General features: G+C 39.1%; 2 protein-coding genes across 2 annotated transcripts; one reads left to right on the top strand and one right to left on the bottom strand.

Annotated features, from left to right (window-relative positions):
* Positions 1-584: 584 nt before the first annotated feature.
* On the bottom strand, positions 585-3,389 carry evx2 (even-skipped homeobox 2). Its single transcript, XM_035749123.2, has 3 exons — positions 2,700-3,389; positions 2,082-2,317; positions 585-1,448 (listed from the first exon to the last, which is right to left on the bottom strand). The coding sequence occupies exons 1-3, from the start codon at positions 3,103-3,105 to the stop codon at positions 834-836; spliced, it is 1,257 nt and encodes a 418-aa protein (XP_035605016.1). The 5' UTR covers positions 3,106-3,389; the 3' UTR covers positions 585-833.
* An 11,016-nt stretch (positions 3,390-14,405) lies between these two features.
* On the top strand, positions 14,406-15,714 carry LOC118366500 (homeobox protein Hox-D13). Its single transcript, XM_035749122.2, has 2 exons — positions 14,406-15,063; positions 15,334-15,714. Exons 1-2 carry the CDS (start codon positions 14,484-14,486, stop codon positions 15,591-15,593), a joined length of 840 nt encoding a protein of 279 aa, XP_035605015.1. The 5' UTR covers positions 14,406-14,483; the 3' UTR covers positions 15,594-15,714.
* The last annotated feature ends 238 nt before the right edge of the window (positions 15,715-15,952 follow it).

Raw genomic sequence — 15,952 nt, 5'->3', positions numbered from 1 at the left:
AAGAACGAGACTACACGGAAAAATATTTATTAACAGAGAAAAGCAATGCCCAGCATCTATTTGATAAATGCAGACGACAAGAAACAATGGTTATTTTTACAGTGCCTTAATACCAAGATATAACTGGGTATTTTGAAAAATGTATAGGCTATTATTAGAATTTGGATCGCCTACTTGGGGAAAATATATTGACATAAATTGATAAATAACGAATTTAGGATGTGGCTTGATTTAGATACGTTTGTGTTCATTGGCATTCATTTGAAATTATGATTAGCCTACGAATCAAAAAATGTAAAATGAAAATAACTATTGTTTTAATTAGTGACGAACAATAAACATTAGTTAGTCAATCACAGTCGATGTGATAAGCCGAATTAGTAGCCAAGTACCGTGGGCCGAATTAATAACCAAGTACCGTGGGCCTATCACCGAATTAGATAGTTATTTCTAGGTTTTAAGGCACATGAATCCAGGTGTGAATGAAGAAAAATAAAGCTTCATCACCACTGCACTAACAAAATAGTCCTTTCAATTATTGTAAATTTAGCACTTACCAATGTTTACACTTTTTGGCAGTTTAAAACGTCTAACATGATATTTCTGTTGAATGCAACATTTTTGTATTTTTTTCCCGAATAGCCTAGTGCCTAGAAAATCTTTGTTTATTGTAAAAACAAATATTTAAGTGTTTGCTAATTAAGTTAGCCTAATTGTTTTGGAATTACCGTTATTTGTCCCCCAAATATTGGAGTCATAGATGGATGTATAAACTAACCACAGAGCATGAAAACATGAGTAACTGAACTTGTTTTTGAAGTTCCAGTGATGAGTTATCTGTTTAGTGAAGATTCCTCTCTCTGATCTGGTGATGGAACGGAGGTTTTGCTCAGGACAGCTGCAGAATACGGCAAAAATCCACTCTCGGATCTTTGCCCAGATGCTGTGCAGGTGAAGTCAGAGTTGGTACTTCTGGAGCCTAGCGCACTGGCCGCTTGGCTGCTGTGACAACTGAGGCAGGAGCATGGGCCAGTGGCTGATGGCGCGCTGACCGCGGCTGCACATGCTGCTGCTGCCGCTGCTGCTGATGCTGCCGCAGAGCTATTGAGGCCTGCGGGTGACTGATAAAGTCCTGGGTGCCTGAAGCCACAGAGAAGCTCTGGGCGTGAGTAAGGATGGGAGAGTGCACGGAAAGTATCGAGAGGGCGAATGGAGGTAGCGAAAGGTGACGATGCAGCACCAGACGCAGCTGCGGCAGCGGCAGCTGCTGTGACACCAACGTGCGGGTAATAGTGCAGAGGCATGTGGGAATGGAAAGGGTATGGTAGACTTCCGGTGGCTGCCGCGTGCGTCATCATGTAGGTGTAAAAGCTTGGATCTGCTGGATGGGGCCAAGACATCGCCAAACGTTGCCTCTTATCCTTCATCCGCCTGTTCTGGAACCATACCTACAGACAGAGAATTATCATTCATGTTTAATGGGACCCTATTCTATCCAACCCGCCTGGTAGCACAGCATTTACGCAATACAAAATACCGGGTCGACTCTCCATGCATTCTCCCAATGTTCAGAATAGTCGTGTGTAGTATAACAAAGAACCTGCGTAAACATAGCTCATGTACGTTTGATATAATTATGTGTTTTCAACGTATAGGTCAATGTACAATTTTTTGTGAGTGTTTATTTTTAGGGACCCCTAAACAAATCAGCAAGTTGAATAAATGAAGTCCAACGAAGTGCCTCTGACAGTGATTTTTCAGATTCATAGATTAATTTCAGATGAATTTCAGATTATATTCGAGAAGGCCACCTGCTCACATTGTGAATTACCAACGGATTAGTTTATACATTTGCTTTGTGTGCGTGTGTGTGTGTGTGAGGGTGTGTGTGTGTGTGTGTGTGTGTGTGTGTATGTGTTTTGATACATGAATGTTGATCAGCATGTGTATCTGAATGTAGTGTGCATCTGAATATAATTGTAGCCTAGTCTATAGTCCTAAATATTTGTGATACAATATTATTTTAGTTAATATATTAGGCACAGCTCTATACATTAAAATATGCATATAAGAGAACATACCTTTATTGTAGTTTCAGGTAGATTCAGTGATGCGGCCAGTTCACATCTTCTGGGTCTTGAGACATAATTTTCCCTGTAAAACTCTTTCTCCAGTCTTCCTATTTGTTCTCTGGTGAACGCAGTCCGGTACCGTCTAGTCTCGGCATTTGACATGTTTGAGCTCATTCCATTGCCGTTATGATTGGAAAGGGAGGATGAACTTGTGTTGGAACCTCCAGAATTATTGTCAGAAAACCCTTTAGGAAATAAATATGCAAAGTTATTTGATAGTTTCATGTAGGTTATATAAGAAGTTGCATTGTGTATGTTGGCTATTATACATTTCTTGATGTAATATGTTTTCACGCGAGACGATGCCTATGAAATAAATGACAAATTAACAAGCAATATTTTTGTAGCAATATCGGTGAAATATTTGAAAATGAAAGATACAATTATTAGCCAGTATTAGTTGTTGTATAAGCCTGCATTATTATTATTGCTGTTGCTATTATTATCATTTGTTATTACGATAATATGTTTATTCTAATCCATTTTCCGTTTTAAGATATCATAGAATATACATTTCTCTGAAATGTTTTATTTCGTCAGTAAATCTTCATTCAGAGTGAATGTTACCTTTGTTGTTGTTTTCCTTGTGTTGACTGGGAGAGCGATGCGATGGGCATCCCACCTCCACATCACTGTTCATATCTGAGTCTTGAGAAACTTCTGGGTATAAGTGAATTTTCTTTCTGCTTTCTGAGGATGAAATCTCCGCGGAAGAAGTATTCTCGCTGTTGTGGTGGGCACCGAAAATACTGTCGATTTCGAACTTGCCTTTGGTTGGAATATCCCCGAGACTTCCATGAAGCGAGGCGGAACTTATTCTCGGGCTTAGGCGACCACTGTGCTGAGAATTTTCGAGGGCCTCTAACACTGAATTTCCAGCGGAGTCTGACAGGTTCGAGAGCCTTTTCCCAGGCACGGGACTGTGCAGACCTCTCTCCATCAGAATCATCTCTTTTCTTATCCTCTCCATCATTAAGCCTTCTAGAAAGAAACACAATTTCCAGGGCTGGTGCTCCGATGAGTTGTGGCGGAGCTAATCCGCATTCAGCTCAGCAACTGTCTCTAAATAATATAACACCTTTTTATGAGCGAGACGGGGGAAAAAATGTAAGAATGCCAATGCGAGCAATGAATGACTGTTTAAAATGACCCGTGCATCCTTTCTAGCCCAAAATGTCATTCATCAAAAAGTGGTTGCTGCTCGTCGTTAAGATGCGCGTGACGCTGCTCGAATGATCATTTATTGTAACAGGTTTATAAGCAAATAAATACGAGAAGGCTGTCAGTTGATGATGGAGGCGGCCTGCGGTCAGACGAATATATATCCAAGTGGAGAGGAAGAGGAGAAGTGAGGAGTGGAGCGCGTGTCCCTGGGTTGATCTGAGTCTGTTTAAGATTGCTCTTGGGTTTGGCCTCTGGGGTGAAATTGACAGTCTGATTAATAAAATGAGCGCGGCAACATTTCCCTCTTCATTTAGGAATATCATTATGCTTTGATTCTCTATTGTTTCTCCCTTCTGTTCTCTTTGCCCCTCAGTCTGTTTGTCTTTCTCTTTTATTCTCACTTTCTCCATCGATCATTTCACTAAGGCATTCTCGAATGATACATTATTACTGAATGTTATTTTGTGAGATCCATTTAATAGAATTAAAATGCGAGATATGATCGTGATAATTCTGAACCGAATTTCACTTTTATGATCATGTGAATTTGTCCTAATCATTTTTGCATGTTTGTTTTATATTCCTCGCTGTAATAAAAATACATTTTGAGATCATCATTACACTATATTTTAAACAATGCAGATAAAATAGGAAGTTATAACATATGCGTGTGGTGTTAGCAGTTTCTTTAAAGGGGCAATCTGCTGTTTCTACATGCATTTTTATACGTATAAATTAATTATACTGATTCTTGAAGAATATAACTAAATGCCTCATGAACTTGCTCAACTGTCGTACCCATCATAACCCAAAATATAAGCTTGTTTTACTCCACTGTTTGTAAACAAATCAAATTTAAACAAACACTGTATAGCCTCAAAACATGGTTAAAACTATAATTTAGATATTATGGATGGTTAGTCCTTGCACCCATAACCCTGTCTGAATTTGAGAGTGGTTCAATTATCCATCCCCATCCTTCTGCTTTTTACCCAAACAGTGGCAGGGAGTCGCTTTGTTATTGTTTCAACTACGAATTGACCCTTTAAGGTAGTCTTATATTATCCTCATTGCTTCAGTAGGCCCACGGAGTTAAATTATGCCTGACGAATACTCGTTTTTTTTCTTATGTATTTGTTATTTTCAATCGTGGAATAATGATGTGTAATTGTGTTAATTTAAACCCCTCCTGATAAAATATGACCTATTTTACTGCAGGTTTGGAGTTGTATTATAATCAGGCTTATTTTATATTATTTGGTGTCGTACATATTTTAGAAATGATCCTATAGTCAAAGGTATATGTTGGACAGGCTGCAATTACATTGTGTTTTCTGTTATCAAAGATTGTGGTATTAGCCTAATATCGTGATGATTAGTCTCCCGATGTGCTGCCTGTAGATCTCTATTATTTGAAAAACTCGATTTAATGTAAAGAATACATCGAGGTGATGCTCTGTCTCCTGACCAGTCTCAGATTTAGAGGGAGAATGCTCTTATAGCTAAGGTTATCGGGAATGGATATTGTATTCGGTACGGTAATGTACCAGTGGGGGCATGGAAACGTTGTCTACGCGTCCTTTGGCGCCCCCCAGAGTTTCTCTGGATTATCACAACGCTTGAGGCGGAAGTCCTTGCCGTGATGTACAAGGCTATACACTGTGTGATCCATCTATTGCTAAAATCATATGAACTAACCTTTTGGAGTCAATATGACGGGTTAAAATAATTGTAGTCGCTATGTACTGTGATTATTTTAAGCAATAAGGCCCGAGGGTTTGTGGTATATGGCCAATATACCACGGCTTTGGGCTGTTCATTAACACGACGCAATGCGGAGTGCCTGGATACAGCCCTTAGCCGTGGTATATTGGCCATATACCACAAACCCCCGAGCTGCTTTATTGCTAGTATAAACTGGTTACCAACGGAATTAGATCAGTAGAAATAAGTGTTTTATCATAACCATGGTATACGGTCTGATATACCACGGCTGTCAGCCAATCAGCATTCAGGGCTCGAACCACCTAGTTTATAATGAAAACTATGTAATATGGGCTTCTTAAATATTTGTAGAAGTGGAATGGGAATAAGGGTGTTCATTAAAAAACACAAACATTGTGGATGTTTTGAGAAAAATGAAGTGGACTATCTCAATCGTTGGAATTAGAATACCGTTTTTGGGGCTTAAACAATGAACAATGGCCGATTTCATTGATGCATGAATAGGCTATTATATCACCTGATATAGCTGTCATTTTGTCAGTATAAAAGCCATGTAGCCTTCGTGTTTTTCATTTACGATCCATGAATAGACTAGTATGTCACCTGAAATAGGTTAGCTGTTTGTTAGTAAAAGCCGTATAGAGTATTGTAACAATACTCAAATGTAACAATTATTTATTTATGAAATTTCCTACAATGAAACAAATAGTATAATTATTGGTTGATTCATATTATGATGTGGTTATACAATCTGTAATGTTTTAATTTGTCAGACCAGAGCCATATTTATATCTAAATATATACTCTGTCAGATTTATTGTAGGCCTAGATGCATTAGCCGCCATGCTAATAGGTGCTATCATTGGAATAATTCACCGTTATCTTTTTTATTTTACACCTATTTAATTAACTTAAAGTAAGGACATCTATTCACAAAGCTCTTCATCAAGTGGGGCGTCAGGGTAGCCTAGTAGTTAGACCGTTGGACTAGTGACCGGGAGGTTGCAAGTTCAAACCCCCGAGCTGACAACCCACTGTTCCTTGGCCTTCATTGAAAATAATAATTTGTCCTTAATGACTTCGAATTGTGCTTTCCAACCAACGTTTTGACTTCTACTCAAACGGGTGTCTCGTAAAACTTGAGAGAAGTGAGACAGCAGAGTTTGTCCACCTAACTTCAAGGACATCATAACAGTTATACTTTAAAAAAACATTTTTTAACCTTTATTTAACAAGGAAAGTCAGTTAATGAAGTCGTTTAATGCCAGGTGTGGCTAACACGCTAGAACTGGCTTTTGACTTGGGTGGATATTCAGTCTGATCTCCACAATTTAGGAATTCCTTTTACATGCAAACGGATAGAGCCATCTAGTGATGACTTTATACCATTGCAGGCTACCACCCGAGCGGGGTCTGTGTGGTTGAAGGTTTAGTCGTCTCCTATTCATTAGCTTAACAGAACGCAACCACTGTGCCCAAAACGGGAGACTCACAGCCAAAGCTCAAATTCGACATTGACTGAGTTGACCGGTTAGGAATTCAACTAGTTTTGAATATTCATAGACACGTATATTATGTTTGTGACACTGTTGTTGCCTTCAGAACCACGGAATATATGAAAGAACTATAACCGTCTTCACTTTTGAAGTCCAGCTACGATGTGTGTTGCATGATTCCTGTTTCAGACCTTTCCTTACACTCTTAGAAAAAACGCTTCCATATTGAACCAAAAAGGGTTATATCACTTGTTTTAGATATGAAACCGTTAAAAGTTCTATGTAGGACTCTTGTATATCGTTCTTTGATCAGAACCCTAGGGATCCTTCTTCACTGAACCAACAATGGTTCCAGATAGAACCAACATTGGTTCCAGATAGAATCATGTATGGTGCCATTCATGAATTGTGACTTCTAATGAAGAGTAATATTTATAGCTAAGAATAGCCTACAATATATTAAACAATTCAATTATGGACAAAATAATACCAGCATAGTTTAGAGATTGTAATTATATAGATGCGGTAAAGAGATCAATGGAACGCAGACCCGTGGGATTGAAAAAGGAAGGCGGGATAACGCACATTCAACAAATCTGGGCCTCGTTTCACAGAACCTTTGAAGCGTTAAAATCAGCCTAAGAACCATATTACGGTGTATCTTTAGTAGTCGCACATCTACGAGTGAACCAGACTGATTGTAAGAGCAGCCAAAATGCATCGTTTTATGTTTTTTTTTGCCTTTCTGCGTCACTTTATTCATACACGAACAACGCTAAACATAGAATCAACATGTTTAGGCTAGGTAGGCAATCTGTCTGACTGTGACCGCGGATAACTTTAGAACGAAGTTGACTACAAATACAAAGTTGCCACAGTATTTGCAATTGTTACAAACAAGTGAAAGATAAAAATATGTTTCAAATGAAAAATTAGATGACTGCTTTAAAATATAAGTACATGGCCTATATTTAAATCATATTGAAATCATATTGCGTTGTATTTTTCCACGAGGGTACTGTCTGTAATAGGTTTAATGATGTGTGACAAGATTTGGGCAATGACGTGCGCAATCTGTGATTTAGCCTAGTGTATTATTATTGGGTTAGCATAATAAGCCGCCTCCATATTTGCAGCTACAGGTTGTAATATCTCACTAGGAGCAGATCCGTTTTCAGTGTTTCATATGAGTGGCGAAGGCTGGGCCCAGTTTCCTTATAGTGACGGAATATAGGCTTAGAAGTGTTTTAACCATAGAGGTAAAACCACTTGTGTTGTGATAATTGCGTTGTTTGCCCTATAACCTGTTAATTCATATGCCTTGCGATTGTGATTTATAGGCCTAAAGGCCGAGACAATAAGACGACACAGTGGCACCCTTGTTTTATAAAAAAAAAACGATAGCAACCATTGTCCAGTGAAGTCCACAAAGCATATTACATGTACAATAACAGACTGTACATGACCTACAGCATGGTCAAGCAAGTACATTTTTCAGACGTTTTTGGACCACTAAACGACTATTGATTTAGAACCACAGAGTTACCGCAAGTGGCAAAGAAAACAGAAGCTGCCTCCACTATTCCTGCACCATTTCAACTTCAACATTTCAAAATCATGCTTAGTCGAATACAGTGACATCTAAAACATACCCAATACAATTTAGTCCAATCAACGTAAGCTAAGCTAAATATGATGTGGTTGTCCATGGTTCTGATTTCTGTGTGCATGCGTGTGTGTGCGTGCGCGTTCGTGCAAGTAGAACAACATGTTGTCTAACCCTACATGCAGAGAAACGCCAATGTCATCCTCCTCTCTTTCATGTTTATGAAGCTGTTTATCACTCTGTCATACAGTACACGCTTGTATTTTTTGTTGTCCTAGGCTACCTAGCTAAAATTCTTACTCGCTAGCCTAACTTCCATTCATGGGCAACATTAATAGTTAGCATTAGCCTTCTACATCTAGCTACATATTGAACTTCCATCCTCTCATGCCAGAGGTACAACAATGTATGAATTAACCTCTTAATGGTTGGATCAGAATCAACATTATAATCATTGACCAGTATGGACAATTAAGTAAAACCACTATCCAAATCACTATCCCCATCCATGGCTAATTTAGGAAAGGGCTAATTTTAGCTAGCTGGCTAGCTAGCCAACGGAGGAGAACAACACCATGAGATGCAACAGTTCAAGTTTTTCTGTGAATGATTTATGCTCTCAATGGGATTTGATAGGAGTGACGCCACATCCACGTTTGCTTCCCTTGACACTTTTTTTTGGTGCGCCAGGACCATTCATAGCTGAGCTCGCTAAGTTTAGCTCAACGCTGATTGTCAAATTTTTTATATATTTTTTGTTAATTAAGGGAGACCAGATGCTCACTTGCTTCCCTTGCCTTCAATGCTGCGGACGGCAAGAATGTCATACTCGTTTGGACCAGACAACATCAGATAGATGGCCTACACATAGAGAGACAGAGGGGCACTGTTTCGCTGGCTCAGATGCTTTCTCCTGTGAGATACATTCAGCCTCTAGCAAATTGAAGGAAAAATATGAAACACAGAGAGACAAAACATTATTTTTGTATGTTTGTATTGGTCCATGTTTTGGGGAAGCCTGACTTCCCTCGGCTTCCATGAATACACACTTACAGAAATCGGTGGTGGTAGTCAGTCGTTTTTAACTGTAATGCAGTTAATTGGCGATGATGACATCAAATCGAATATATTTTAATTTGCCACATGCACCGAATACAATAGGTGTAGACTTTATTGTGAAACGCTTACCTACGAGCCCTTTCCCAACAATGCAGAGTGAGTGAGTGAGTGAGTGAGTGAGTGAGTGAGTGAGTGAGTGAGTGTGTTTATGTATTAGAGTGTCAGTGTAGTATGTGTGAGTGTGTGGGTAGAGTGAATCTGCATAGAACCAGTGCAAGAGAGTCTGCTCAAAATAAATAAGGGGGTCAATGCAAATAGTCCGGGTAGTCATTTGATTAACTGTTCAGCAGTCTTATGGCTTCGGGTTAGAAGCTGTTCAGGAGCATTTTGGTCCGAGATTTGGTGCTCCAGTACCACTTACTGTGCGGTAGCAGAGAGAACAGTCTATGACTTGGGTGACTGGAGTCATTGACCATTTTAGTTCCTTCCTCTGACACCATCTGGTATCGAGGTTGTGGTTGGCAGGGAGCTTGGCCTCAATGATGTACTGGGCCGTACATACTACCCTCTGTAGCGCCTTGTGGTTGGATACCAAGCAGTTGCCATATCAAGTGGTTATGCAGCCAGTCAAGTGCATGGTGCAGCTGTAGAACTTTTTGAGGATCTGAGGGCCCATGCCAAATCTTTACAGCCTCCTGAGAGGGAAGAGGTCTTGTCGTGCCCTTTTCATGACTGTGTTGTTGTGTTTGGACCATGTGATGTGGACACAAGGAGCTCTCAACCTGCTCCACTACAGCCCAATCAATGTGATTGGAGGCGTGCTTGGCCCTCCATTTCCTGTAATCCAGTATCAGCTCCTTTGTCTTGCTAACGTTGAGGGAGAGGTTGTTGTCCTGGCATCACACTGCCAGGTCTATGACCTCCTCCCTGTAGGCTGTCTAATTGTTGCCTGTGATAAGACAGCGTGGCAGATGTGTTATTGCCTGCACTCACCACCTGGGGGTGGCCGGTCAGGAAGTTCATGATCCAGTTGCAGAGGGAGCTGTTTAATCCCAGGTTCCTTAGCTTGGTGATGAGCTTGGAAGGCACTATGGTGTTGAACGCTGAGTTCAATAGAGATTGCATCATCTGTGGAACTGTTGAGGCGGTATATGAATTGCAGTGGATCCAGGGTGTCTGGGATGATGGTGTTGATGTGAGCCATGACCAGCCTTTCAAATAATTTTATGACTACAGATGTGAGTGCTATGGGGCAATAGTCATTTAGACAGGTTACCTTGGCTTTCTTGGGCACAGGGACTATGGTGTAGGTATTACAGACTGGGTCAGGAAGAGGTTGAAAATGAAGACACTTGCCAGCTGGTCAACGCATAGTCTGAGTATGTATCCTGGTAATCCGTATGGCCTTGTGACCTTGTGAATGTTAACCTGTTTAAAAATCTTACTCACATCGGCTATGGAGAGTGTGATCACAGTTATCTGGAACAGCTGGTGCTCTCATGCATAGGTCAGTGTTGCTTGCCTCGCAGAGAGCATAGAAGGCATTTAGCTTGCGTCACTGGGCAGCTAGAGGCTGGGTTTCCCTTTGTAAAAGACATGAATGTGTATTGGGACTGACATCCACTCAAGCATTATACTCAGATATTTTACCTCAACATAGTGTTGAATACACATATAAATAATAGTAGACAAAATTTGATGGGGGACAACAGAGGTGTCATGCCCATAGGGGGCACAGGGGCACTTGTCCCCTCAGATTTGTCCTGTTAAAATAATAATAATAACCAATATCTGTTTGGAATACTACTAGCCACTTAGCAATTTTATGAAGTTGGCTTTAGCTAGTCAAGATAGGTTCCCAATCTCCCAACCCTATAATTAGTTGTCAAAAAGCCATTTCAGGCTATCAATCAAGTTAGTTAGACAAGCTAGCTACTCTATCTTAGCTGGCATGCCTGCTGGCAAGGTTGGTAGACTTTAGAAAATTAAATGTACTGAATAAGACTCACATTCCTTTCAATCTTTTACCCAGATTTCAGCAGAGATGCAGCGAAGCATATTTAGTTTATTAAAAAAAAAACACCAGTCAGGAGGACACAGACAGCTCAAGAGGTATGCAGAGATATGCAGAAAAAAAATGTTTTTACATAGAATTAAATCGAATGAGTATGACTCTAGATTGCAGGAAGAAGCTGTTTCAGGTCTTTGAAAAATTCAAAATTCTCAAATTTACGGACCGGGGGTGTAGCCCCCCTACTGACCACCCCCCAGTCATCTTCAAGTACTTTGTGCCCACTCAGATTTTTGGTATGCATGATGCCCCTGGGGGGAAATGAGGAGATGTTGGATCTTTCCCCCACAGCATCTTTCCCAAATGCGTTTAAATGGCATTTCCATTGTTTTGGTCGAGTTCCATTGACATCTTTACCTCATCTATGCAAACATACTGTAGTTTGGAAATATTCACTGATGGCCAGGGAGGGATCTTTGTTTGAATGATAACCTATGTCAATCTTGGTACCAACTCTGACAGACTTCTTTACGGAACAGTAGGCCTACAGTAGCTTATGAGTTGTTGCCTGGCTGGTTCCTAAGAAGAAAAAATGAGCAAAATCATGTGTTCATCTGCTAAAATGAAGACAAAATGCTACGCAGATACAGTATAATTATTAGGATGTAGAAGAACAATTTACATGCAGTTGTTGTCAGCAGCCGCAGAAAGAGAGATCCTCTGTCTCTGATAGGTGGGTTACTGTCAGACAGCAAAACATAGATACTATTTTAAAAGTAATGTAGGCTAATGATTAACTAGGCAATTGAATCACCAAGACTTATTCTAAATAATTTACTATAAATAATTCAGATAGCTACGTACCTCCTTTCAGTCAGCCCATTGCCCACCACATGCGTTCAACAGAGGTCAGCAACAGAGGTCAGCAACAATAATGCCTTCATGAAACATAGTTCCCTCATCTGGCTCAACACTGAAATACTGAAATAAAGTAACAATTAGATCATTGATAATGTCATGCTATAGTCAATAGCTCTATTTGGCATATTCAATAACAAACATGTACATTTATTTGTAATAGTTAGCTAGCTTAGCTATCTTCTAAAGTGGCTAATTAAAGAAGCCTATCCCATAAACGTTTTCCTGTCTAGCGTCAGCTGATTCTGAAATAACCTTATCTACCTAGCCTTTAGTTCATTATATGATTATGGCCCAATGTGTTTCAATTAAATAATCAACTTTGCTTAACTTAAGAAATGTAAAAATGACGTGCATATTGCTAGGGTATTTGCAACAACCTTGCTCTTGCGTCTTCATGCTGGAATGGCCGTTGATGCCTATATAGAACGCCATTATTTTTGTTTTAATCTAAGAGTGTATACTTTTATTAAAAGCATTATTTTCTCTTGCTTCTGTGTAGCATTTAGTTTGCAACAGCAGAGGTTTGTATGCACCTTGCTGTCTGCCACTTAGACCTCGGCAACAATGTTGCAAAATATGATTTCGATCTCCCCCTGCCTGTTTTCTGACCAGGAGAAATCACGCAGCAGCATCATCAATATGGATATACCTGTCAATGCAAAACAACAACAACACTAAAACAAGTGAAAAGGCAGCTAATTAGCTGTCATTTCAGAGTTTGATATGACTGTGTTAGCTTTTGTTTTCTGTTGTTGGCTAAAATCCACATTACACTCTGGGAAAGGGATGAAACCCTCAAGCTTCTTTGCTTTCAGGTTAATATATATAACCTTTTTTAGTAAAGGGGTCTTTCATCTCGTCAAAATAACCGAAAGGTTCTATATATAACCCCAAATAACCTTTTTTTTTCTAAGAATGTACTTTATTTGAAATATGCAACTTTGTGTGTCCACAGGCTTTTAGATGGGGGAAATGTCTACCATCAGGCCTACATTGTTACGTCCAGACAGCAAGTTCAAGAGTGATGTTCAAGTGCAATAGCGTTTCCATTTTGTGCTAATTTGTCAATAGGCTTTTGAATCAGTTGGGTGTCTTTACTGACTATTTACTATATGGGGTAAACTAGAGCAGACTTAGGCCTAGGGTACTGGTTTCTACTGAAATTGTATATTGCCTAAATTCATTTCTAAGACTTAATTTAAATTATTTGCTGATTATTCATTATATAGTGACATGGATGTCAAGGTTTGTATAAGGATCCAATAATTGTTGAAATGACATGATTATATTACTACAATTTTAGAATATGGGCCTATTTATAGAGGAGTGGTAGACTTATATTCTTGTTAGACTCCTATTTCAATCAAATGTTGGCACCATGGTTTGTGGAGTAGGACAAAACTACCCCCAACGAAAGAAAACTATATCCAATAGCCACTTTATGTTAAACATATATTATTAGTCGTAAAAATGTGAAGGCCTATATTGTGATCATTGTAGCCTATAACAATCATTAATTGTATTTAACACGAAGTTAAAAAGGTGTTAAGGCATATATTGCTAAATTATGGAATTATTTTGAATATACCTTAGTGACGTTTCTCATTATAATTACATGCAAATATGTTGATATAAACATTTCAAGAATAACTAAGGAAGTCAATACAAAGCCTGCAACAGTTTTCAAATATAGACTCCTCCCTGCATGTTTAACAAGTGGGCATAGGTATACAGATATACGTTGTCAGATAATAATGTCTATTTTTTCTGTTCTGGTTTTGTTCTTTTGTTCAATGTAGGATTTATTTCACCCGTGAAAATGATTGGATTGGTTCACCCGTGGGAAATTTTCAGGAGTTGGCAACGATAACATTATAAATGGAATTGTAGGCCTATATTTTCAGTGAAATAAAAGCTGACATTGATACAAACACATTGGCTATTGTTATAGTTGTTAACAAAACCGTCGTTAAGAATATTTTTTTACGCTATAAGCATTGCCTATTTGATATTCAAGTGTATTGACGTTTTTTTCTTTCATTGATCATTTTGGAATCCTGCGTATGCTGTTAAATGTTTAACATTCTCCAATATTTTACAAATATTCTTGTCCAAAACAAAACCACAATAGCCTAGTACTCAGAAGAGCCATGAGCCATATATATTTGCATGTCACGTGAAAGCAACCGACCAACCACATTTAGTTGTCACAGTTCTGTAATCAGTCAGGCAACAAAAAAAACCGAAAGGGTTATTTGTATTCATCCTTGCTTTGCATTCATGCACTGCAAAGCAATACGTTCTGGATCTGAGGGGACTATGTGAAGTTTTCACCGAGAAAAGTTGCATTGGCAGTTCGTCAAACTGAAATGGAGGGCTTGGGAGATAATATCACTTCTGTCCATCGCAGAAATTTTTATTCCACTGCTCCCAGGACTAACCCAAGCCGGTCTGTACCAGGAGTAATGGTATACACAATTTCGGACAAACCAAACTCTTTTGGCTTAGAATCTCTTAAACCATATTCACCTCTTTCTACAGTAGCCACAAATGCGTCACTCACATTTGACTGTCATTTGGGGAGCAGTTGTTATGGTTGCACAATCCCTGACAGCAATCTATTCCAACGGGGTGTGATGAAACCTACTTCTCAGGCGTCTCTATCTGGACACTCATCAGATAAACCAATGCATTTCTCAGGGGTTTCAAGTTCCAACATACACTGCAGTGAAATGCAGTCCAGACTGAGAGACTTTGGAAATGTTTACCAAGGTCTTTACCCAAGAATCCCTGGATACATTGATGTACCTGTTGTAACAAGGGCTGGTCCTGGAGATCCGAGGCATGAGGCCTATCAGCAATTGAACTGGGCTAATAGTTGGAGCAATCCACTGTATTATGCCAGAGAACAGAAGCAGGGCTCGCAATTCTGGAAGTCATTCCTCACAGGTAGGTTATATATATTCTAACCTCTTTTTTTTTAAACTATTACTTCACCCACTTGCATTTTAGTCTGTTTTTAATTGACTTGATCAGTTTAACCCAACCGAGGAATCCAGAAGAATAATTAACAAAGTCTTCACGTAGCCTATGTTTTTTTGTTTTTGTCAGTGAATGTCCTACACATAAAGACCACACTATTAACTGTAAATTACATTTAGTGGTAATTTGTTTTCCTCTTCTCGAAACATGAACTGTCTTCTTGTTCCATACTTGTAGAGGAAGCAGTAATGAACCAGCCAGATGTCTGCACTTCATACTTACGTGGGAGGAAGAAACGGGTGCCCTACACGAAACTACAGCTCAAGGAACTTGAACGAGAGTACACCATTTGCAAGTTTATTACCAAGGAGAAAAGACAACGGATAGCTTCTTCCACCAACTTGTCTGAGAGACAAGTAACAATATGGTTTCAAAATCGTCGTGTCAAAAACAAGAAGCTTATGTCAAAAGATAGAGACCTTGAAACTTTCTCTTGATTTTTTAATTTCACCATTTATGAAATGCTGAATTGTCTCAGGTATTAGTCTCACAATATTTAGGTAAATATTTATATTCATGTGTTATAATGTGTGCTGACTGATAGACTAAGCTGCTGTCAATTGTTTAGAGCTATATTAAATCATATATTCTGATGTTGAAATTGTATTTGTACAATTCTGAAAGAAAAAAAAATCCTGCTCTTTACTTAAACTTTTGTTGTTGAAATTATAGGGTTGGGTTATGTAGGTCAAATTCCAAGTATATTGTAAGAATATAAAATCTCCTAGATGTATTTTAAAGATTGGTCTACATTTGGGGTCCGTTTCCCCAGACAAAGGTTAAGCCTAGTCCTGGA

Source organism: Oncorhynchus keta, chromosome 34 (genome assembly GCF_023373465.1).
Source record: "Oncorhynchus keta strain PuntledgeMale-10-30-2019 chromosome 34, Oket_V2, whole genome shotgun sequence".
Lineage (NCBI taxonomy): Eukaryota > Metazoa > Chordata > Actinopteri > Salmoniformes > Salmonidae > Oncorhynchus > Oncorhynchus keta.
The sequence above is the reverse complement of the archived record's forward strand: the minus strand, read 5'-3'. Positions and strand labels throughout refer to the sequence as shown.

Excerpts from the sequence above, each read along its gene's own strand:
- LOC118366500 (XM_035749122.2), top strand. The coding sequence starts at position 14,484 with ATGGAGGGCTTGGGAGATAATATCACTTCTGTCCATCGCAGAAATTTT. Across the intron at positions 15,064-15,333 it reads CTGGAAGTCATTCCTCACAG|AGGAAGCAGTAATGAACCAG; the intron begins GTAGGTTATATA and ends CCATACTTGTAG.
- evx2 (XM_035749123.2), bottom strand. The coding sequence starts at position 3,105 with ATGATGGAGAGGATAAGAAAAGAGATGATTCTGATGGAGAGAGGTCTG. Across the intron at positions 2,318-2,699 it reads CAAGGAAAACAACAACAAAG|GGTTTTCTGACAATAATTCT; the intron begins GTAACATTCACT and ends TATTTCCTAAAG. Across the intron at positions 1,449-2,081 it reads TACCTGAAACTACAATAAAG|GTATGGTTCCAGAACAGGCG; the intron begins GTATGTTCTCTT and ends CTCTGTCTGTAG.